A 24,064-nucleotide genomic window follows, 5' to 3' on the forward strand; every position below is an offset into this window, starting at 1 on the left:
CCTATTATGCAAGCTGCAATCTGAAACCTGGGGTTAAGATGGCCAACGCTGCACGTTCGTAGTAGGAGGGGAAAAAATATCTCCAAACAGGACTCATAGGGGAGTAATAACGATTCTCAAAGAAAAAGAGAAGTAATAAGAAAAGGAGGAATGTTTCAAAATGGGAGACACACTCGAAATGAACTGTGTGGAAAAACACCGCTGCATGCATCTTAAATGAGCAGCAATTATCCCTGCAGACACCAGGTGTACAGGAAAATGAGTTGACTCTTCAGGTGGTTTGAAAAGCAGGATTTCTGAGCAGAAAATCCTCCCCCATCTACAAATGAATGCAGCAGGTGTGGTATCAGCTAGGCTGTGGAAATCTTGGAACAAACCACTTTAAACTGTTTTACACTCTTACTTCAGTGAGTGCCTTAGCTGCAGCCCTAGAAACTAGCCACTGAAAAATACAGGCGTGAAAGTCAGCGTCACTGATACACAGGGCTTCCCTGATTACAGTTTTGTGACCTACAGAAAGGTTTTTCAATTTAATGACAAATTTGCTAAGATGACGACAAAAATTAGGTGAACTTAAGTATAGTGTGCACTACTAAAAACACGATCAGAGAACGTATTTTTCCACTAATAAGTATTTTGAATCCCAAAAGTGATAAATGAATTAGCAGCCTAACACAACCATATGCCGGTTCAGTCAAATGCACAGTACATTTCTCATACTTGGGCTGTTCGATATATATCGGATGACGATATGAAAACGTCTATCGTTGCATGTTAAGCTATCGTTTGTTTCGTGGTGTCACAAAATAAACTGTTTATGGCAATATTTTTTCATCGTTTTGATGGTCACTGTAGAATTTCTTAAAGTTCTCTCTTTCTCTTATATTTAATATAACCACACTACCGACAGACAAGCGACTGTTTTTATGCGTTGACGTTAGCAACAACGACGGTAAAAACCATCGCGCGGCTCCGCCGTCCGCTCGTTTATTTACCACGTAAACCTTTCACAATAAAGCGGAAGATCCTGTTGAGATTTTTCAAAATAAACAGAATCAAGTGAAAGAGTATGCAGAGTGTTTACAGATGAGAAGCAAAAAACAGCCATTAGGTGCTAAAAAATAAACCTTAGAATCAAACGTTAAAACGACTTTTTCCCCGCAACATGCCGTGTAATAAATACTCACAAAGAAAATGTCTAAAAATGTATAGTTTCATCCATCTGTCAAAACACTTGACTCCAGGTACACGACCAGCAAAAAAAAAACAAAAAAGAAAACACGCAAATCGAGTTGCCCTAGATTCACAGAATTTACAGAAAATGTAAAATGTTTGTGATATATTCCTTTGTCCGGACGATAAATGTCTTATATCGGGATATGAGATTTTGGTCATATTGCACAGCCCTATCTCATACTATGTCATTATTTACATTTTAATACTATGATGATATATGATAAACACATCGCAAGAGTGATTACCACTTCTGGCCCAGAGTCCCCGTGGCAGATGCCTACAGATGGGGGCAATGAGATGCTCGGGTAGCAGCGCCTCGGGACAGAGAGAGCGATGGAGAGCTAACAGCCAATCCCTGTTTGTGCACCGTCGACAAAGGCAGCTTCAACTATTAATGACTCTTTCACAAGCTCACCTATTGAAACCTTTTAAAACTTTGACTTCTTACAGATAAATGTTGACCAAAGGCTCTTTGTCCATCATCTCGACTCCAGGAGAACTAGACAGCATGTGAGACTGAGCTTTTAGGGAGGGGTAAAGGGAAAGGGAAAAGCAGGGTGCTTGATTTCTAACACAAGATGAAACAATATCTAGGTGATGACTCATGATTGTTATATCAGGATTGCTTTTATAGTCGTCAGAAGTCAGAAAGATATGGTAAAAACCTGATTAATCAGCAAGCTCAAGGGGGACCCGTGTCACTTTTGCCACAGATTTCTGCATAACGGCACCACCATCAGCCAGTCTCTTTGACAAAACTGCAGTATTTGATCAGGCATCAGTAAAGTAATCTATCAGGGATCAGATCTTTTAGAAGAACTCATAATAGCATCAGAGTTGGTCAAAGCTTTAAAAAGAAATACCTTTCTTTTTAAAGCTAAATAACATGGCTGACAAGAGAAACATGGGGACCTGGGGGCAGCAGTATAGCTAAAAGTCAGGCAATCACTAGAGCCCCGTACTTTTCGCTTTTCCAGAAAGTACCAAACCGGCTTTCAGGGAGAGATAATGTTGGGTAGGAAGGTAGAAGACAACGCTGTGCATAGGGTTGAATAGAAAACAGCAGGTGCAATGCAAGCAATGATATGCAGCTTATTTGTTTATGCCCTTCAGTATTTCTATAGGTTATTGCATTTCAAAAGCTTTTCCTATAAAACTGCAAGACTTGTAACTTACTATTCTTACATTGCTAAGCATATAGCTTTGCAAGAGATCTCACATGAAGCCAGCCATCGCATACCGTAGGTGTTTGTTTAAGTGATGAAGCATAAGCATTAAAAGTCTGCCAAGTACACTCGGATGATATTGCCGCCGTTTTTCTGCACTTGAAGGCTCAGTTGAACAAAGAGAAACTAAAGCAAAACCTGCTCTCTGCACTTTTAGCTCAAAGATTGTCGGTAATCCAACATTAAGAAAATTACTCAGGGCTGACAAGCGTTTGTGTCATCCTTGATGAAGGTTACCGCAGCTAAGCCAAGGCATTTTATATCGAGGCGCTGTCACTCCAAGCATATTTATTACATTTTATGCCTTTGGTTGAAACAGGTGGGGGGGGGGGAAGTTTTGCAAAGTAAAAAATACTGGGTTTTTTTTTCTTCTCCACCTGAAAATGAACACAACATAAGTATGAAGTGACTTTCAGAGACAAAATACCATCTGTTAATCAGTGCAAGTCCTGAGGGAAGTAAGTTATAGCGGTGACAGGCTATAAATAACACGGAGTCCCATGCTGACGATAAAGAAAACTGGAACATCAATAAACACAGTATCTATTCCAAATAAAAATCGGTGCTTGTAGCTCTCCAGGCGTTTCAAGGAGGACAGGGACATCATGCTGGGATTCTGTTGCGCAGCAATGTAGTCCATCGTCACCTTGGGCAACCTCACCAGACTTGGCAGCCTCCCTTAAAGAGCTCAGTAAAAGGGAAAAATAACATAGGGAGTCCACTGCCAAAGGAGCACAGATCATTAGTTCTTATGTAGAAAATCTGGTGAGGTTGGGGCTAAGCAAGTATGCAGAGGAGTGCCACAACAAACACCTGAATATTCTCCATCACCTTGCAAAACTCACACGAGCAGCATCCCGGTTAGCCTTAGAGCAACAGCAGCTCGTTTGAAATCACAGCCACTCCCACAGATATTTCACCTTCTTGGATAGGATCTTAGGGAACATCAAGCATTGTTTATCTGAATTCATTAGAAGCTGATGCTGCTTCACTCTGCCAAAATGCCTGATTTAGCCTAAGGAAACTGGAGAAGTATTTTGTTTCAGACCCCGTTTCTTTAACCAGAACAGAAGAAAAGACCACAACAAAAAGGATCAGAAACAAGATTTAACTGAGCTGAAATGGATGGCTAAGCAGAAAGTGTGTCAACAAGCTCAGTGAAGGCGTATTTTCATTTTGACAAGAAAAGTCCCGCCACAAAAGTGTGACTTTCATGAATAACTTCATTTTGGAAAATATACACACACATATATATATATGCATATTTGCATGGTATATAATCATAATGCTTATGGTTTTGTTATAAAGACATGTTGTTGCTGGGTTGCCTTGCGTCTGAATTAACTACATATTGTATTGATTTTTCTGCTGCCTTTAGGCGTCGCCACAACAGATCGTCTACCTCCGTCTCACCCTATCTCTAGCATCCTCCTCTGTCACATCGACCCTCTGCATGTCCTCCTCCGCTACATCCATGAATCTTCTCTATGTACTTCCTCTTTTCCTCAGCTCCCTATTGCCCGTGCCTCTCATGTACTCATTTCTAATCCCGCCCATCCCGGTCAGCTCTGCCACCTCCAGCTCCACTTCCTTTTTTGTCAGTCTCACCCTCTCCCACTCATACATCATAGCAGGTTTCACTGCCATCTTGTAAACCTTCTCTTTCACTCTTGCTGCTATCTTTTGTCACAAATGACCCCCTGACACTCGTCTCCACCCACTGCACCCTGGCTGACCCCGTCTTCACTACCACTGCTCCTTCCCTCTTCACTGTTACACCTGTCTACTTCCCATAAGACATACATATTCTGTCTTGCTTCTAGTGCCTTTTCATTCCTCTTCTCTCCAGAGCATAGCTCCACAGCTCCAGCTCTACAGATTATCCTCCACCTGCTCCCTGTCTGCAAGTATCACAGCGTATGGAGACTCGTGGCTGACCTCTTCCATCATCCTGCAGCTTATCGCACCCCCACCCTGAATCCATTTACCACTCCTTCCATACACCATGCCACAAGTTGTGGTAAGTAATGTAATATTACATTTGTGTGTACTGACTCATCAAACTTTAAGTTACCATTAGATGAGTCATTGTGCATTAACTCATCTAATGGTAACTTAAAAATTCATGTTACATTAGTTAGTATTACTTGTGGCATTCCATTAGAACATAATGACATAATGTGAATATACGTGACTAAAGGCTACCTTCCTCTGTGAATATTATATCTGCTTGAGAATTTTGGGAGACATTACTTCATTGACATCAGTTGTCAATTTAGTTACACACTCTGAAGACAGCATTAAGATCTGAAAATCATGTCCAATGTTGCGCTCAATGGCAAAGGAGGGGGCTGCTGATTGGGTTGCATAACAAGTCCGTCTCTTTTTTTCTGGGATTTTCCCCCCACATTCAATTCTCTATAGGACGCCTTGAGAGCTCACACAATAAAAATCACTCATGGGTTCTATTCATGTCCTGATTAATATGCAAAGACAGCCTATCCTCATCTAACAGTCAGAAGAAATATTATAGCCAGTCAAGTCATTTTGAGCTCATCTGGACGGAATTATCAGCACTTTCAGAAGCTCTGTGATATGACATGAATTTATGGATTATGTAAAACTTGTATCATCTGCATTTCAAAGTTTTTAGACTTTACGTGCCTCTTTATCATCCACGGACAAAGAACTTCTAATGGCATAGTGACTGGAATCAAATTAAAACTGTCTTTGTGTTCCTGTGTTTATTTTAGTAGTTAAAAACCCAGAAATTATTGTTTTTTTGTAATTAAGCTTAAAAGTGTTTGTTCATGTTTGTTTGTGTTGTTCAAATTTGTGGATTTCAGCTCGATTTAACGGCCACACAGTGAAGCTGAACAGCACAGTTCCATTAAATATTAACAGTTTGGTGGGGCAATAACAGATTTTGCACAGATAAGCAAACCCATATGTGCAGGCACGTATTGTATATCTGTGGTACAGAGAGCAGTGCTCACAGCAGGAAATGCACTACATACACTTAATAACATCACACTGAAAAGAAATGTTGAGTGTCAGTAAGCTAAATAATATTACTGACAAAAGACTGAGTGGAGTCTGGAAAGAATGAAGAACTGACATTAGTCACCATCACTCATCTCCTCAGTCCAGCTTTTTCCCTTGCTGCTGATGTGGAACCAGCAAGTGCAGATAACACTGAGGGGGTGGCTGCTGTCTCAGACTGTAGATAAGTCCAAAAGAATCTACCAAATTCAAATATACTTGGCAACTCAAGCTAGCACCTAGGCTACAGACAGGCAGCTCTCATTTTAACTTGATCGTACTAGCCTAACAAATGCTCTGTGTTTGTGTAAAAGCATACCAACAGTGGATGTAAATAAGTGTTAACATCCTTTTCTATTAGTGAGATTAGGGACTTATAGTGGGTTCTGGCTGCAACGGCACTTAACGAGCATTGTTGTTGTCACATCTAAATGGACTGGTACTTGTTCAGTGCTTTTCTACTCAATTTGAGCCCCCAAAGCGTTTTCTTACCACAAGCCTCATTCACCCATTCATACACACATTAACCTAAGTGGGGTTTTTTTGTAATGCCCAAACACTCAGACTCCAATGGATGCGTCGAGGGCAACTCGGGGTCTAGTATCTTGCCCAAGGATACTTCAACATGCAGAATGGAGGAGACACAGATAAGGCCACCGACCTTCTGATTCATACGCGATCTACTCTACCTCCTGAACACACACATCTAGAAAAATGATATCCAAGTGGCTGTACACAGGTCTTTGATAGTTGAGTGTCACTGTGTTTCATGTGACATGTTTGAATCGTGATCATGATGAAGTAAAGTTTATCACCAGTACTGTCTGGGGCGAACAGCAGCCTCCAGGTCTGGAGAACGAAGCCAAGGCATAAGTGCCAAAAACTGCATTTCCTCTAATGCCCACTCAAAAAGCGAGCGAATCCACATAGAGTCCTGTGTTTAAAACAGCCAATTTCACAGCATTAAAAAGCATGTTTACAGCCTCGTACACAAAACAGTTTGGGCCTCCAGAGTTCCCCCCTTCGTGGCAAGTGTACAGGGGTGCATTTTCTAAAACCCATCCATCTGCATATTGGAGTTAGTGTGCAGATGGATGCTGTGACTGACAAGGGTTCCAACACAGACTGCTGGACTACTCAGAGTCAATTACTGCACCTCTCCACCATGTCTGTGCTGTTGTTGCCTGTTGGAGCATTTTTAAAAGAAATTATCTAACAGACTGTGCTGTGTGGTACAAATGATCCAAGGAGTTTCTGCTTCAGTTTTAGTGAGTTCAATTTTTAGTATTTTATTAGTCTGCACTAATTAGCAGATAATACAACTCAGACACACAGGGCTCTGTGTCTGTCCTGCTGTGTGGGCTGTTTTGAGTTGAACTCTCAGGGGAGAAAGGATAATATGACAAATAATAAAAGCTGCAAAAGATGGAGATCAATAAACAAATCCGGGGGGGGGGGGGGAGCACAGCAAGAAGGGGAAAAAAGAAAGCTATAGGGTGAAAATGTAGATGCAGTAATGACTGAACTTTATGTAAATGTAGGCAGCAGCAAAGAACTCACATCTTGAGAATCAACTTGCAATTATGATGACAAGTCACTTGATCTGTTGCTCTCTTACATAAACTGTACGGCGACACAGGCATGCAGTATTTAGCTAAACAGAAGCTGAATCCAAGTAGGAGTACTGCTACAATCTGAACAGTCCATGTACTGACGAGAATTTGATCATAACAAGCCGTAATAGTACATTAGTACAAAATGTCTCCAAGCCAAATGGTGCATGGACCAGAGTGCAACTATGGAGCAAAGCTTGAAAGAGCCAGAATCGAGTTTTATTTAAAGAGCGGACTAAAAATGCCTTATAATTTTCCTGTGTTTGGCTGCTTTTTCCAGTTCCCCTAAGTCAAAAATAGCCTGTATTATTTTCATAGTGGCTTTGAACCCACCACAGCAGTTAAAGTCCCATATGTTAGCCATTTAGGATTTGTGTATTTTCTCCCTCAAAATGTTAAGCTAACGTTTTTCTTCCCTTCTGTAGTTCAGCTGACTGATTAAAGTACACACATGCTGCTTTACAGCCAGAACAGTACATGGATTTGCACTGCTCTGCAGTTTCATATAACTGTATGAACTGAATGGCAGGTACACATCAGCATCTAGCCTGCCTTCAGCCTGCAAACTTGTTGTTTCAGGAACAAAAGGAATAAAGAAATCCAACAGAGGCAATCCACTTTCAGCAAGAGAGACAAGACTCTGCCATTCTGTCAGATGCTAAAACACTGCACAGCAGTTTGCAATATCACGAGAAAAGGCGATTCAACTCAATAACATAATAATGTAATTTGATCATAAATATATTTTATCCTCAAGTCAGACTAATCGATCAGGAATGCCCAGTAGTACATATTTGGTCACATATTTGGTCAGTGCAGGGCGCTGCTGGACAATGCTGCGCTGCAGTGCAATAAAAGCCAGTTTAAACTTTTACTGGAAGGCAACCCTGCGTTGGTTTCTCTATAGCCAACAGCACAGAGCATGAAAGGGTTAAAAAAAGAATAGAAATGCCTCAAATGTCTGTGAAGGTTCTCAGTCATCCAGGTCATCGTAGTCAAAGGAGCTTGCAAAGAAAAGCGTCTGGACTTCTTTAAGTTACTTGAAGACGTTTCACCTCTCATCCAAGAGGCTTCTTCAGTTCTAAGGTCAAATGGTGGAGAGTCCCAGATATAAACCTGGTGGGAGTATCCCCCCACAGAGGGACAAAAAGACCCCCTGATGATCCTCTAATCGCCTGAGCCAAGGTGTGGAACTGGGTGTGGGTCCCAATCAGCCAGAGTTTCGGGTGAAAATGCCTCAAATCTGTAACTTCACATTCTTGAAGTCATAAATCTGAGGCGGTGTCATTTTCACTTTAATAAACGGGGCTTCTTTTCCCCTCAGATTACCCTGCATCACCTTCTACTTTTTCCAGTTTCAAACTGATCACCATGGATGTGGTGGCTTAATTCAGTAACACAGTCAGAACGGGCACTGCACACTCGACTTGAATTTAAGTCGAGAAAGATCACTACCTGTGTCGACTCCTAAAACGGCATTATAATGCAGTTACATCTTGGAAGGTGGTGTAGCTCTGCATTCTAATGTTTGACGCGAGCCTCAAAAATGTAATTATCATCGAACTGGAACAGAAACTGGAAATCAATAAATGTAATTAAATTGCTCAGCCCTCAAAGTGTGTGATACTGTCATTACCCCTTCAATATACCCCGGGTCCATCAAATAATGCGATCAATTTATTTGAATTTCTCCTTGTTGCAAGAGGGTACAGCTAAGGCACAGTTGTCTAATTATCTCCCTCTTGGTTCCTTTCTCTTTCCCTCCCCTGCGGAGGCGCGGTAAATTGTGGGGGTGTCAGAATATTTCGGCAGGGTCGTGAATCATATAGAAGAAATGAAAACATCCCAGCGCCGCTCTCTAAACCCACATCAGTGACAGGGTGCCCAAGTGTTTGGGTGCTGATTTGGAAATACCTCCAAAAATATTCTGGAAAACTTTCAAAAGCCAGCGCCAAGTGATGCAGTTTAAGGTTCATTGAAACCACAAACATCAGCCGGCGCACGCATTATCCCAACACAGCCCATTAGATCCTCGCGCAGCTTGTTGAAAGTATTTTAAGTAGGGGTTTTTTTTCCCCAGCAGAAATCACAGCATTGGTTTTCCCAGCGGTAAAAATGTAATGTGCATTTTTTGGTTGCTGTTTGTGAAGTGCAAAATGTCAAATCCTGTGTTTTAAAAGTTTGGACAGTAATCAATACATCAATATTTTCCTAAACGTCAAGTATCAACATCACTATCACACTCAAAAACCACCAGATCATACAAACAAGAAAAACAAAGCCGGAGCTCCTTTGGGGGCACGCCCAGCGCCACATGGAGGCCAGCTTAGGTTTTATGTACCAAAACCAAAACAAGAAAAATACCCTCCAACATACACAGTAATGATCCACCTTCTTCAAAATTCTGTCGTCTTATCCACTCAATTTCCCCAGTCCACATTATTTTAGGCTATATACATTATTTTCCTGTGCGTAGACCCACATTCTTCATGCTCGATTTCCCTAAATTCTGCAAAGACAGGGCTGTTGGCTTCAGCACAACTGTGAAATAAATGTATTATTTAGCCAGACCGAGACTACTGCATGGATAATTCAATACAGTCTCACAGTGCTACATCTATGAACTTTAACCTAATGATGCGTGCTCGGGGAAAAGTGACTTAACAGTCTACCCCAAATAATGTGTCATGGCCATGTGGCACAAATACAAGGCAAGGAAAGGAAAGGAAAGGAAGAAAGGAAAGGAGTCAAATGTCAATAAATCGAAACAGGCATAGCCGGATGATAGGCTACTTTTTTAGCACATGAAAAGATTTGCCTTCTGGTTATTTTAACTGTACCTTCAGTCATTTCATCCAGACTCAGTGGCTGTATTGGCTGCAGTTAATCTCAGTGGGGGAGAAGAAAATGCTCGTTTTTTTATTTTGTTTTTTGCCATAGACAAGAAAAGCATAGACCTGTAGAGCACTGAGAAACAACAGTGCAACTGAGGCCCCGGGTTAGAATAATCATTTTACACCATAATGTACACTAAATTGAATCAAATTATAACATCAAACTATTCTTCTGCTCTCCAAGGACCCCTGGGGGTCCTCAAACTCCTCTTTGAGCACTCAGTTGCAGTGTATGGAATGGGGAGGTGAATGCAGGGAGGAGAGAAGGATGTGGGTGGTGGGAGAGGTGGGGGCTTTGGGGGGGGAAACGGGTCCCCCTCCCGCCCTATATAACCATGGGAGCTCTGGGATTGGATGCTATTGTATACATTGAAAGACTATTCAGTCTACCTCAATGGATGACGAATTTCCTCTCAACCAACGAAATTAAAAAGTACCATCAAATCAATCTGGGTCTGTGCCGAAGTCGACATCATTTTGCGCATGGAGGTTAGAAAAAAACAAGCACCTCGCTACTAAGTTAGAAACTACAGAGTCCTTATTGGCCAGAAAAACAACAAAAACAGAGGCAATGCCTCAGTGTCGACCTATATGATCAGAGCAGGGATGCAAAAACTAAACTCCCGCACGGACACATCAGCACAGCTACTGGTTATGTGCCAAATCCGATCGTGGCACAAGTGGAAATTTGTGGGTGCATCTTATCGATCTATTCGATAGTTTTAAGCGCATGCGTACGGGAAACAAATTGAATATTAAGGTAATAAAGAGAAAAAAGGGCAGTAAATCTGTTTCCAGTGGACTAAAACAAAGCGTTCCCGCTAATAGCGATCGGCTCTCCGGACACCCCATCCTCGGTGCGTCACGTCTGACCCAGCAGAACTGAGAAAGCCGAGGTGGACTTTTGAATGACAGTATATTCGTTTGCCGTTGACGTTTGCAGCGACTTAAGAGGCTATAAGCAATAAGCTGGCTGCTGACATAAAGGGGACCACAAAAAGCGCCCCACTGCAACACCACCGGTCTCTGGCAGCATCTTCTCCTCTATTTACCCACAGGGACGAACTCAGGAGCTTAACTTCCACAGCACGCAGCACGTGTGGGGATTTTTATTATTATTATTAAAAATATGTAGCATAACTTAACTTAGAGAGAGCAGTCACCCCGAATGAAAGAGACTGGCCGTCTGCACTTCTCTGTGTTGTGCAGGGATATTCAAAACGCACCGAGATACGCGCCTCTATCAAACTGTATATCCCCAAAACTGAATAAAATGCGCCCTGCTAAGTAATTCATGTCGCTTTCCCTCAGAGAGGGGGAGATGCCTCACTTTTCGGAGAACTTTTTGCGATAACTGTGAATTTTGCAGCGCTCGAGCTCCAAACCCAGCGCCACTGTCCGGAGTCAGTGACAAGGATGCCGCCGGTGGGACCAGAGGATGCTGCTCTAGAATCAACACGTCTCGGCCTGCGCTTTCACACAGATTTGCTTTGCCTACAGCTGGATATTAATCCCCACACAACCTAATATTAGACTAGAACAAGAAATAACTCCTCTTACCTGCACAGCCGATGAATAACAATCCCCAGATGAGGTCCCTTATTTGAAGCATTGTAATGTGTCACAGCTATTCTCCTTGAAGAGCAGACGCACTTTAAAACAAGAGAGGTGTCTCTAGTGATGGGGGGGAAACAGTCTTTCCAGGGACAACAACTGATACCAGGCGGATTTTTGGTCCTTCTTGCTACCCGTGTTCGCGCCGCGGCACAACGAGAGTGACAGGCTGAAGCCGTAGCACGCACTCGCGCACGCATGCACTCAATAGATACCAGCACGAATTACTCCGCCCGGTAGGCTATAACCCCCCACACACAGAGAGACACACACGGAGGGGGCGGGCTGAGGTGAATTCAGTAACAAAGTAGTGCGCGGAGCTGTCTATGCAGACGGCAGATGGTCACCAGAGGCTGTAATTCGGATTACTGAGCTTGCAAACCGGCTAACTATGGTTTAAAACACATAGAGTGACATATTGGTTCTAATTAAAAGTGTTATCCAGACTGCTAGAATAGCTTAATACTAAACGAATGACTGAATTTCCAAATGGTGAGGGATAGTTCACAATGACAATATTTTATTCCATTTTATTTTTAAAAAATTAATAATTCTGAGGTGATATTGTTCATATTAATATATTAATATGGTTCTATACGTGATGAGTACTGTTGTGAAGCATCTCAATAGCTACTGTTGGACAGTAATAAGCAGACACCCAGGGTGTTTTCTTTTTGTTTGTGGTCAGAAGTTTACATCCACTCATCATGTGCATGACTGTCATGGTAATTTGGGCCTTTCATTTCTTTGAACTGTTCTTTCACCAAGGTGAAATGACTGTACTTTTTCACTCACTGTGGGTGTATACACCACTCTGCATTTAATCATTAGTTACTATTAATCTCTGTCTCTCTTCCACAGCGTCTTTTGTCCTGTCTTCCTCCCATCACCCGCAACCAGTAGCGGCAGATGGCTGCCCCTCCCTTTGCCTGGCTCTGCTGGAGGTTTCTTCCTGTTAAATGGGAGTTTTTCCTTCCTGTTGTTGTCGACTGCTTGCTCAAAATAAGTTGTTTAATTGTTTGGGTTTTGTCTCTACAATTATAAGTTCTTTCTTCTCATAAGTGTCACCTTGAGATAAGTGTTGTTGTGATCTGGAGCTATTTATTTATATATAAATAAAATTGAGTTGCACAAGTTAGAATTTATTTTGGCTTTCCTCTGAACGACACAGTGTCAAAAGTATTCATACAGGCTCAAATGTCTACATAGCCTCCCACTGAAAGTTAACAAGTTGCACCTCAAACAGATGGTTTTGAGGGCCATCAACAAGCTTTTTTCACAATTCTAACTGGATATTTGACGACTGTTCTCGGCAGAATGTGTAGAGTTCATTTAAATTTAAATGTTGCTGAAACAACAAAGGGATAAAATAATAAATCTATCTGATCGAGAAATCACTCATCTTTGGAAAAGAGAGTTTATTACAGAGAAATGGCTCTTTCCAAAATAAAAGCTATACTATACGCTTCTTCTGGGCTATATTCTCAGCAGCATATTAAACATATCAGGTCCCCATAAGGAGACTCATGTGCTAACGGCTGTCTAAATGACTCAGGTAAAGTTTGTAGCATGTGTGCTTGTTGTTTTTGTCTGCTTCCACTTGTCTTTGCACTAGGATAATGTCGGGGTAAATGGGCTGTCATATTCATTTTGTTCCCACTAGTGCTGTCAGCGTTAATCTGAAATGACATTAACGCCACAACACGGCAAATCTCCGTTAACGCGCTACCGAGCAAACTGTGCTAACACACTAGTTCCCACCCATGTAATTGAGCATTGCGTGGCACATCCGACATACTGTTTTACTTTTGTCCATGATGCGCTTACCTTCAGGGTCATACTTCATATGAAGACCAAAATAGTTCCAAAGGCCAGATCTGAATGAGGGTGGGGGAGGTTCAATTTGCCATGTTGCAACGAGCTTAGCTTCTGTCTTGCTAGCTTGCGCTGTGCTCAGTGGATCTGCGCTCGACAGTGCAGTCTAGGCGGAGTAGTCGAACGCAGATCCACTGAGCTCTCAACACAGACAGCATCGTCAGAAGAAAAGTTGATAAAATAAATTAAAAATTTTGTATTGTTCAATACATATGCGTACTGAACCGAAAGCACTGTATTGAACGGTTCAATATCGATACGAGTATGGTTTCACCCCTACTATTCATATAAGGTAAAATGTACCCCCCAAAAAAGACATTCAGATGGTTCATTATCTCAATGTTTTTATTCCATAAAAACACAGAATAAAGTGCAACACAACAGCTAATGCAGACAACACTTTCAAAGGCCACTTAGTCCATTTTAAAAGCCAAAAGCACATACAGAAACTCTACAAGGTTGTTTCTGTGCATGTACGTTATCAAAAATATGGATACATAGAACAGAACACTAACACCAACATTCAATCTGTGCTTGCTGTCAGAAGAAAAATTACAGCTCCATCAAGCTATGTCTGGACAAAAGATTCTCTTGGAACAAGAGGGGAAATGTGTGTGCATTGCACAAGCTTATTTTTGAGGCCGTGGACCTTTTTCAGTAGTTTGGCCCCTTCAAGTTCCAAAAAACAGTTTTTGAAAAGTGTCAAATGTGTTCTTCAGCTCCTTTGGATATTCGAGGTTGAGGGCATATATCAGTCCCATCAGCAGTACACATGCCTTTGTTCGGCTTCCACATCCCTCTTTCACTTGGTTTCCCTCAATCACAGTGGACACATCTGGACAGATGATGAATGGAGAAGGGGAGAACAGGGGATAGGAGAGGACAGGAGAGAAGAACATTAGAATCCCTTGAGTTAAGTAATCTGTTATCAATATGACATACCTGGCAGTCATGAAAAAGATCTTCTTGTCTTTCCCCGAGGTAGCTAATGAGGCAGCAGATAAGGAGATCCCTTTTCTTCTCAATGCTTTGTGTCTGTTGGGAGATACAATTTAATGAAAAGACTAAGTCGAATGATTTACTTACATTAAGACTGAATTAACAACAAAAATGTGGCTGATGTCTATCTCCAGCTTTCAACAGGAGAGAGGCTGGGTACACCCTGGAAAGTCAATCACAAGGCAACATAGAGACAGACAGGATAAACAACCATGCACGCACACACTCAAACCTAAGGACAATTTGGAGAATCCAATTAACCTAACAGTCATGTTTTCTGACTGTGGGAGGAAGCCAGAATACCTGGGGGGAACCCAGAAATGCACAGGGAGAACATGCAAACTCCATGCATAAAGACCCCGGGCCAGGATTCGAACCCAGGACCTTCTTGCTACCCACTGCAGGCCTCCATAATTACATATTTGTGAAAAAAGTCAAATAACATACGTCATTCAAAGTGTCCAGCAGAGGTCTCATCTTGGAACCAGCAGCTCCTCCTTTGGCACGCATAAGCTGCAAAAGACCTGGTGTGTACTCATCAAGTTTCAGCATGAATGTCTCCACCAACGAAACTGGTGATGCGTCTGAACTCTTCGATGATCTAAGAAGTAAGGGGACAAAAAAAATGAAATTTTAAATGACAGACCAGGTCTCATATTTATAACATGAATGTTTTTTTTATTTATTTGTTTTCCTCCTGAAAAATCTCCCTATAGCTGGAGTTCATGATGCTGCTGTGTCCCAGTGTTTCCACACAGTGCGATCATCTGAGCGGATAATGAAGCAGATATGTGAGCAAAGCTGTATCTGCATGACAGAACAAGTGACTACTGCCGCGCACATTTTTAAATACAAGCAAGCATGCTTCAGAGCTTTTCAGAAAGTTCTGGTTCTGCTAAAACAAAGCCGCCAGTTACAGCTGGGAGAAAAACGTCTTGATGCATTCTCAATCATCCAGGAAAATAAATCTCCAAAAGTTGATTCTGTTCATCTGGACGTAGCGTATTCTGGGAGAAACGTTTCATCACTCATCCAAGTGACTTCTTCAGTCTCAGCTGACTGCAGGATTCCCCAATCTTATAAACAGTACATTTGCATAATGACTGAAACCAGCCCACTAAAGGAACAATGGGCTGTGAGGTCAGTTCCTTAATCATAATTATGCAAATTATTGTTGTTTGATCAACAACCACTGACCAAACCACTGACCATCAGTGGGTTTTGGTCAGTGGTTGTTGATCAATGGTCATGAGAATTTGCATAATTGTGGCATAAGTGGCAACTCATTTGAATTACTTGTATTTGCATACAGTTTTTTGAACTGATGCTCTTGGAATCTGCAGTTGTTTAGAAATGGCTCCAAGAGATCTTCCCAGTTTGTGTAAATCTACAATTCTTATTTTTAGATATTTACTGAGTTCCCCATTGTTCTAAATCAGCGGTCCCCAACCCCCGGGCCTCGGACCGGTACCGGTCCGTGAGTCGTTTGGTACCGGGCCGCGAGAGTTGAGGTTCAGGTGTGAAATGTATGGTTTTCAGGGTTTTTATCGGTTTTCAGCGTTATTTTGTTATCGCTTTTATCATTAACTCAGTTTTCCTGAGTCTTTTCACGTGCATTATGAATAAATCTTCTTTTTTCAGTACTGGTACTAGTTTTATTTTGTTGTATTTATCCACGACACCTTAAAGGCCGGTCCATAAAAATATTGTCGGGCATAAACCGGTCCGCGGCGCAAAAAAAGGTTGGGGACCGCTGTTCTAAATGACTCATTGGCCAAGCAAACCCCTTTGATGCTGGCAAAGAGAAACTACCAATTGCCCATTTTGTAGTGCCACTTATTAAAAGATTTTAAGTGAAGGTATGCATGCTTTTGCTGTGTGTATCAGAAAAATCCAAACTAAAGACTGTTTTTCAGACATTAAAGATGTATATTGTAGAATCATCCCACAATGAAAAAAAAAAACAAAAACAGTTCAAATAAACCATTAAAAGCCCCAAATTGCCATGTCATTCATACCCATGATGAGTGCATGTAAACATCTGACTGCAGCTCCATATGCTACTGTGCATTTCCAGAGAAAAAAAAGATGATAACACAACACTGGCAAAAAGTCGCCCTATGTCAAACTTGTTAACACACAACTGCCACATCCAGCAGATAGAAGAAAAGTTAGCACTGATCTGAAACTGTGTTGGTGCCCACCTGCTGTATGCCAAATTCAATTGTCGCTCTATTGTCAGATCACAAACTCGGGAGTACGACTCCAAATGCTCAACTATGTTAATTTGTCTGCCTGCCATTTGGTGCCGGGCAGATAAGCTACAGCTGTGATCAGAGCTCCTTTGCTCAAAGCAACTTCCTGCTGCTGCTGCTGGAAACAATGCTGATGAGACTGCACACTGCGAAAGCATCCCCACATTAACTACCTTTTTTTTTTGGATCCTGTTCTTCTGAATCCCTCCATCTACTTGCCTCATCTGTGCAGTCCATGCATCCCCATCCTATGACCAGCAGAGATATTAAGATAAAGCACAAGCCTTATCTTTAAAAAACAAAAAAGCACTGTAGTCTGGGACACAATTTGATAACACAATATCAAAAATCAATTCTAATCTGATGTGTTCTTTGTCAGAACTTGATGAACCTGTCAACGCTACATTTTCAAAAATGTGTTTAATGATTTACTCTGTCTTGCGTCAGTGTGCGCTTTGAAGACCATAGTAATAATAAAACTAAAAGAAAAGAAAACCTGGTATGTAAAACTTTTTTTTTTCATGTCTTTGCTAATATGGTTACATTTGTCAAGCAGGAGTAGCAAAGTACTGCTGCTGTGAGCTTTTAACAGCCTGATATGTGAGGGAGCCACTCAATATGACTAATTCAAACTGATCAAGCTTCTGCTGAACCTGATACAGTGCACTAACTCTACAAAGGTGCCGCTTCACAGCCAGTCTGATGAGGTGGAATGATTACACAGACACAACCCATTCAACCTACTTTCTGTGAGAGATAGAATTAATTTAAACCTGTCCTTTGAAATCTTCAGGAGATTGGACTATAGAGTACCGATAGCCAGCTCCACCTCCATGCAGATTAACATTCTCTATTTAGCTTTTTTTTTCTACAGCAAAAAGATAATTGCATTTCCCAACCTGGGTCGCTGCTTTGTTGTTTTCTGTCCACTGTCTGTCGTCTGCAATTTGGTTCAGAGAATATTGTGAAAAAGCTTTTGTTGGGAGAATTGCAAGGTATGACGAATAACTTTGCTTTTATGTTTTGGGGACCATGAGCTCCGTATTTAACTACCAGGGTAGGTTGTACATTACTCCTCTGCTGGATTGTTGTGGCTACTCTGAATCCACTTCGACTAATGGATTTCAGTCATCTGGAAACCTACCATGGGAATTTCTCAAATCCATCTTGCGGCATAATCCACATTTCCTCAACTCATCATCATCATCATTATCCAACCTCCACTTCAGCTCTGTCCCAATTTAGTGCCTGCTTAGACATAGCACCTGCAGTTTCATTTCGCTAACACCCTCATGTGCTGGGACATGGATATAGTTAATTATTGACACCTCCTTCTCCATTATGTGTGAATAAACCAGGAGAGCTTCATAAAATATATCTGGTGTGTTGCTTTCCTTTTTCCATCTGAGTGTTTACTACCTTATTACTACCTTATTCTGCAAACACTGTTTTTGGTAGCTAGCTGGCTAACAAGACTAAAAGAGAATTCATGGTACAGTATTTCTCTGCAATTCTTTGGTTACATAGAGTGAACGATTCTGGGTATGCAATGAGCAAACAAACAAACAAAAATCACTTAGCCCGATGGTGATGGTAGGTAAAATGCAGATTGAAAAGCTAGCTTAAACAGGGATGTCAGTTCAACATAAAAAAGGAAGAAGAGCAAAAAGATAATTCAAGATTATCTTTAATAGATTAAAGTTTTCCTTCATTCACAGAACGTCTTTGTAACTTTGATCTTCTCTGCAGTAAAAATGTAGACAATATAAAAGATGAACTTTGGCGACAGCGGGAAAGAAAAACTCCCTTTTAACAGGAAGAAACCTCCAGCAGAACCAGGCGCGACTGGTTGGGGAGAGAGAAGGAAGACCGGACAAATACATGTGGTGCCATGTCTTTAAACTTCAGTGTTTTGGCTATAGCCTTACGTTCCATGTTAGCATGAAAGGGTGAACTGCTGAGTAATTAGCTACTGTTCGCAAGCTTGGTTACCAAGCTTCATCCGTAACTGTACATGTGCATCACGCAGACATAGATATTTGCCAGTTAGCTGAAAAAAAAAATGAAGCACAAACTTCTTGGATGCTGTGTACAACACATAAAGCACTGATGTTAGACAAATGAGTCTATTAAATAGTTCTGAAGGCACCAACGGTAGAAAAGCAATGGAACGCTCCAGCTCAGATACTCCAAATAGTGGAGATGAGGCTCAGTAGATACCCACTGGCTGCCTACTTTGGCACATCTGTCAATTAAAATAGCTGTGTCCATAACTCAAATATCCAGGCAGATGAGTAATGATCAACACTAGCACAGTCACAATGGAAAAAGAATGGTATTTATATAAGGCATTTCAACTCTAACTGAGCACTCAGTATACTGTCACACACATTTATACGTCCATCACTTTCCATCAGGGGAAACTGAGGGTTCAGTATCTTGTCCAAGGATTCTTCAGCATATAGGAGGAGCCGGGGATCTTCTAAATGGTGAACAACCTGCTGGATCTCCTGAACCACAGCTACCTCTAAACAAGAGTAACACAGCAGCAGTATGGTGTATTGTGAAGGTCTTTATCAGCAGACAAAACATAAGAAAAAAAGCTGTCCAGTAGGCCAGCTTTGAGTCTTTACAGGGATAATTCTGGCCCCCGGGCCTTATGTTTGATGTAGATGATGGTATGCAAAGCTCTGCTTAGGCTGTGTAGGATGAGCGCACAACCATGAAAACTCACAGTCAAGCTTTTTTCAGCCGGTGCCTTATTATCTCTACCCGGGTGGTAGTAGTAGTAGTAATGAACACAGGAAGCGAACTTGGAGGAAGCATTGAAGTGGCTAATTTCATGTGAAGAAAACAGTTTTCTTGTTTTGATTCTAACCGTTCTAGTGGCATTTTATATAGTTAACATTTAAATGCAGGGTAAAATGCTTCATTGCAGCCATGTTGCTAGCCACAGACTCAATACAAGGCCAATATTCTCTCTATTTTAGGTCTGTTCGCATTTTTATTAGCTTACTTCACAATGTATAGAAGCAGGTAGTAGCTAAAATGTCTGCAGTGTGAGCTTGCCAGAGCTAGTGCGTTTATCAGAACTTTGTAAGATGCATGTGTGTGTATTTATGTTTGTGTATATGTGTGTGGTTTCGTCTGGAAAAAAAAAATAGGAGCAGTTTTATAAACAGCCTGTGTGTAAGGTCGTTTTAACTGATAAGGGCTGTTTTATGCATTCTCAGGCATAAGGCTGAGCAGAAGCCTGGAGGAAATCAGTCTCATCATGCGGCCACAAAGATATGCTTAAATTCACACACACTATAGCCTAATTAGCGCACTTCCTCTGAAAATAGGACACCCTCTGCAGTGTGAAACCAAAGTCTTCTTGAAGTGAAAAGTGCGCAATTTATTTCAGCATTAAAGCAAAAAAAGTTGCAGGTTCTTTATATGCTTGTTTGCATAAGATCCGTTCTCAAAGATAACAACACCACAGATCAAATGTTAAAATACACGTCGTTCTATGCTGTAAAAGGACAATATAATCAACGAGGCTGTAAACAAGATCGTTTTTGTACAATCCAACCTTTTGCACATTGTACGCTTACTTCAAATTCTGATACTGTGCCACTTATTTTGTCACACATTTACAGTTTTGAGTTTCCTTGAGCTGAAAGGACATTTAGAAAAAAACATTTTATCCCACGCTATCTCAGCTCTGTTTAGGCAATGTGTTTTCATCTCAGGGCAACAAATACTGCTGTTCTGTTCCATGCCATCTTGTCTATCAGGCATACTCACAATGAGTCCTATGCCGGTGTTGCCTTGATACACTGGCTACAGGAGTATTGGACTCCAGGAGACAAAGGTACCATTTTAAAGACCTACAATGTCCTCATTAGGAGGCTAAAGTGGATAGATGGAGTAAATCCCCCTTGTGTGAATCAGAAGACGGATATTTGTGTTCGGAAACTTCATCTTGTTCATCTTGCTTCCTTTACAACTTTGTACTTCAACTTCTTCTACTTCCTCACTTGTTAGATTAAGGAACTGGAAATTACTTGGTTATATTTGGAATAAAATAGGCCCCCCTTGCAGCATTAAACGCTACACAGTGAAAAATGATTCCTTTAAATTTAAATGTGACACGGGTTCTACTGCAATCATATATCTGGGAGTGAGACCTGTTCTTTCATTGCCTGAAAGGAGAGCTTTTGCACACCTGTGCCTTTGACAAAATGGTAGTATGGGAATGGTTTGGCGTAGGCAATTGTGGAGGCCAGGTCAGCTGATGTAGCACTTTGCAAGTGTGTTTTGGGCGTCTGTCCTGCATATTAAAAAGGATAATAAGTAAAAACCACATGGGATTGTGTGTTTTTACAAAATACCATGGTCACAATGGAATTGTTGGAAAGGCAGTTGAGAACAGATCTTACACTGAAACACAATCCCTGACAGCTACATAAATGCCCACGATTTTGTCCTAATCTGGCTTCCCAGTATCTAATTTAAATATACTGTACCCTGAGATTTGCCGCTTGATGATCTCTAACCAATTATAGAAACATACGGACCTCATCGCTACACATGAGATTGGAGGATTTTGCTATCAATTCAAGAAAGACTCCTGACCTTCCTTTTTGTTTGAACAATCGGTTCTAAATTAAATCCTAATTTGCAAAAATGTCTAATCCATAATGAAAAATAGCTTTACTGCCCATCCAAGCTATGCAAAAGTGAAAAGTAAAAAATAAATAAACATAAAAAATGAAGTGTTTGTTGTTTTTCGAAAATATTTTTTTAAGAGAAATATGATTATCTGAAGAAAAAAAACTATAATAACAATCAATATTAGACTATTGCGTAAATCATTGCGTGCTGTCTGCAATGACAGGTGAGGCTCTGATGATTTCTTGTCTTTGCTACTCAGGAAGCGAAGGCTTAAATGTGGCAGCAGAATCAGGTTACCTGTGTGCTTTATTGTCACTACTTAGAAGCGTTCAGTCAGACATTTGGTGGATGTGCTTGGCTGCGGAGCCAATGGTGCGAAACCTCCATCTGTAGGATTATGGCCTGAAATTAATTGGAATAACACATATTATAGTGGACTGGCATGCAAATGTTTGCGAGTTTATTTCCCATAGCATGGCATATTAGCAGAACACACATACACACACACACATATATATCCATGCTTTCACACATGCTAAAGAGGTGTGTGAGCGCAGATGAAATGATGTAGATGAGTTTCTCTGCAAGGCGTGATACTTAACTGGTTAAATCTATTTTAAAAAATGTGTCCTCCGTTGTGTTCTTTGATCCAGACTGTGTCATGTCAGATTTTATAATAAAAATTAGAGCTCTTCAGAAACACTCTGTTGTCAGCCCCCGGAGCTGTGTGACAAAAGCCAACATTTTGCCACCTGTAACACATTTAACTGCTAACAGATTCTATGCTAAAAAAGGAGCAATTGTCCTATTGTTTTCAGACTCTACAGACATAACCGCCGCGCCTTTTAAACATCTGAAATTTATACAGAATGATTTTTTTCTTTTCAGTAAATTGTACGTTTACAAACTGTGTCAGCAGTTTTTTAGAAAGGAGGCTTGAAACGTACCATCTGTCTATATTTTTGTTGCATTCAGATTAAATTCAATCGTCTAATTGTTTCTATTTTACATTTTTCCTAATAAAAAATGAAATCACCTTAGCTGAAATACATTTTATATTTAAATAAATGCTTGCTGAGAGTTGCATGTGAAGACTGATGCTATCCTTGTGTGTATGTTGACAACTCCACCTGTAGCAAGTTATCTTAGCTTGGCAAAAAGACTACAAACTTACCTAATTGTAATTATATTTTGCATGGTATGGATGGGAAGAAGGATCCAAACGTAGATCAAATCAGACAGTTTACTGCTTTATTAAAGCGAAAATAGAGGGTTAAAGGCATGTAGGTAGAAAGAAAATGGGAAACTGGCAGGCATGTGTATACTGGGGTGACTGTGGAATGAGAAACCGGTTAGGTGGTTGTGGAGGTCAGGCGACTGGAAAAAGCGAGGAAAGTCTAATGACTTCTGGGGTGCTTTTCATTAGGCTTGCTTATACTTAACCGTGTCGTTTCGCCTCCCCAGAAGTGGGGCAACAGTTTTCCCTTTGACATTGCGAAGAAGTCTCAATTCCTTAATTGCATCTCAAGGAGGCGAGGTGCAGGAGGAGCAAGAAGGCTTCTGTGGTGGTGGATGGCATTTTTTATAAAGTGTCCCAGTGTATAAATAATGCAACTCCACACATGACCATATACTGCATGCAAATGACCCAGGCTTAACTCATAAATGATCATTTCAGTGTTGTAGCATCACACAAAGCTGCTGTTTGTTTTTTATCTTTTATCATTTCACATCAACATGCAGGCATTCTTATGGAGCTATGCCGTGTTTCACTCTGCAGATGATAGTAGGTAAATAAATCAGAACGTTTGACACATGAATAAGTCAGAAGAGTAAAAATCAATATTAAATGATGGTTAAAATTAACAACATCAATGAATGCATTCATTGTTATGCCAAAGTAAATAAGGCTTACATATATTTTGGAAGCCTGTAAGACAGGAACTTCTGTGGACAGCTATTTGATGGCTGATCCAGCTGTGCAGACCGCATCACTAAGTCATGAGCTGGCTTTGAGAGCAAGGAGTTCTCATTTTTGTGGCTCCAGCTTCAGAATCCTTGCATGTCTCCCTCACACCTCTCACTCACATCCTCACTGGGAGGAGCTAAGGAAGAGATGCAAGTGAGGGAAGTAAGGGAGACATGCTGGCAAAATGAAAAGCACCCCTGGTGGGTGAATAGAGAGTGACAGGAGGCAAAGGAGGGGGGGGATGAAAACAACAAAGAGGTGAGACAGGAACTTTGACAGGGCTCGGTAGGTACTTCTACACAGACAACGCCGATCCAAGCCATACTGTATTCTTACAGCATATCTCTTCCTATCCTCTTTTTGCACCTAACTTATCTTTGCATGAATTTAAAGATACATTGGTGGCTTTAAAGTTTCTTCCCATTCTTGCACACACTGGCTGCTCCGAGACAGCCTTTTGTATTTTAGATTTAAAAAGGCAGACTATGATTCCTGTGTGACAAGGTTTATGAAGCCATTCATATTTACTGAGCACATTCATACTTCACAGAGGATAAACAATGCGTTCTAATCCCACTGGGTTGAGCACTGCCATTCTGACACCGGTTTCACAGATATGCACAAGGTGCCCTTTGGCAAATGTGCCCCCGACACACCAAACGCAGACTCAAGCTTGCCATCG

The 24,064-nt window shown here is 41.2% G+C and overlaps 1 protein-coding gene across 5 annotated transcripts in view; it reads right to left on the reverse strand.

Moving 5' to 3' along the window:
• Positions 1-11,794, reverse strand: part of ncam1a (neural cell adhesion molecule 1a) — a 263,949-nt gene extending 252,155 nt beyond the window's left edge. For all 5 annotated transcript variants that reach the window (XM_087847469.1, XM_087847467.1, XM_087847468.1 and 2 more), the window contains exon 1: positions 11,572-11,794. In XM_087847469.1, coding sequence (XP_087703595.1) covers positions 11,572-11,623 — 52 coding nt within the window. In that variant the 5' untranslated portion in view covers positions 11,624-11,794. The remainder of the gene's footprint in view (positions 1-11,571) is intronic.
• Between the last annotated feature and the right edge of the window lie 12,270 nt (positions 11,795-24,064).

This window comes from Neolamprologus brichardi, chromosome 10 (genome assembly GCF_056152115.1).
Source record: "Neolamprologus brichardi isolate AB-2024 chromosome 10, ASM5615211v1, whole genome shotgun sequence".
In the NCBI taxonomy this organism is placed as follows: domain Eukaryota; kingdom Metazoa; phylum Chordata; class Actinopteri; order Cichliformes; family Cichlidae; genus Neolamprologus; species Neolamprologus brichardi.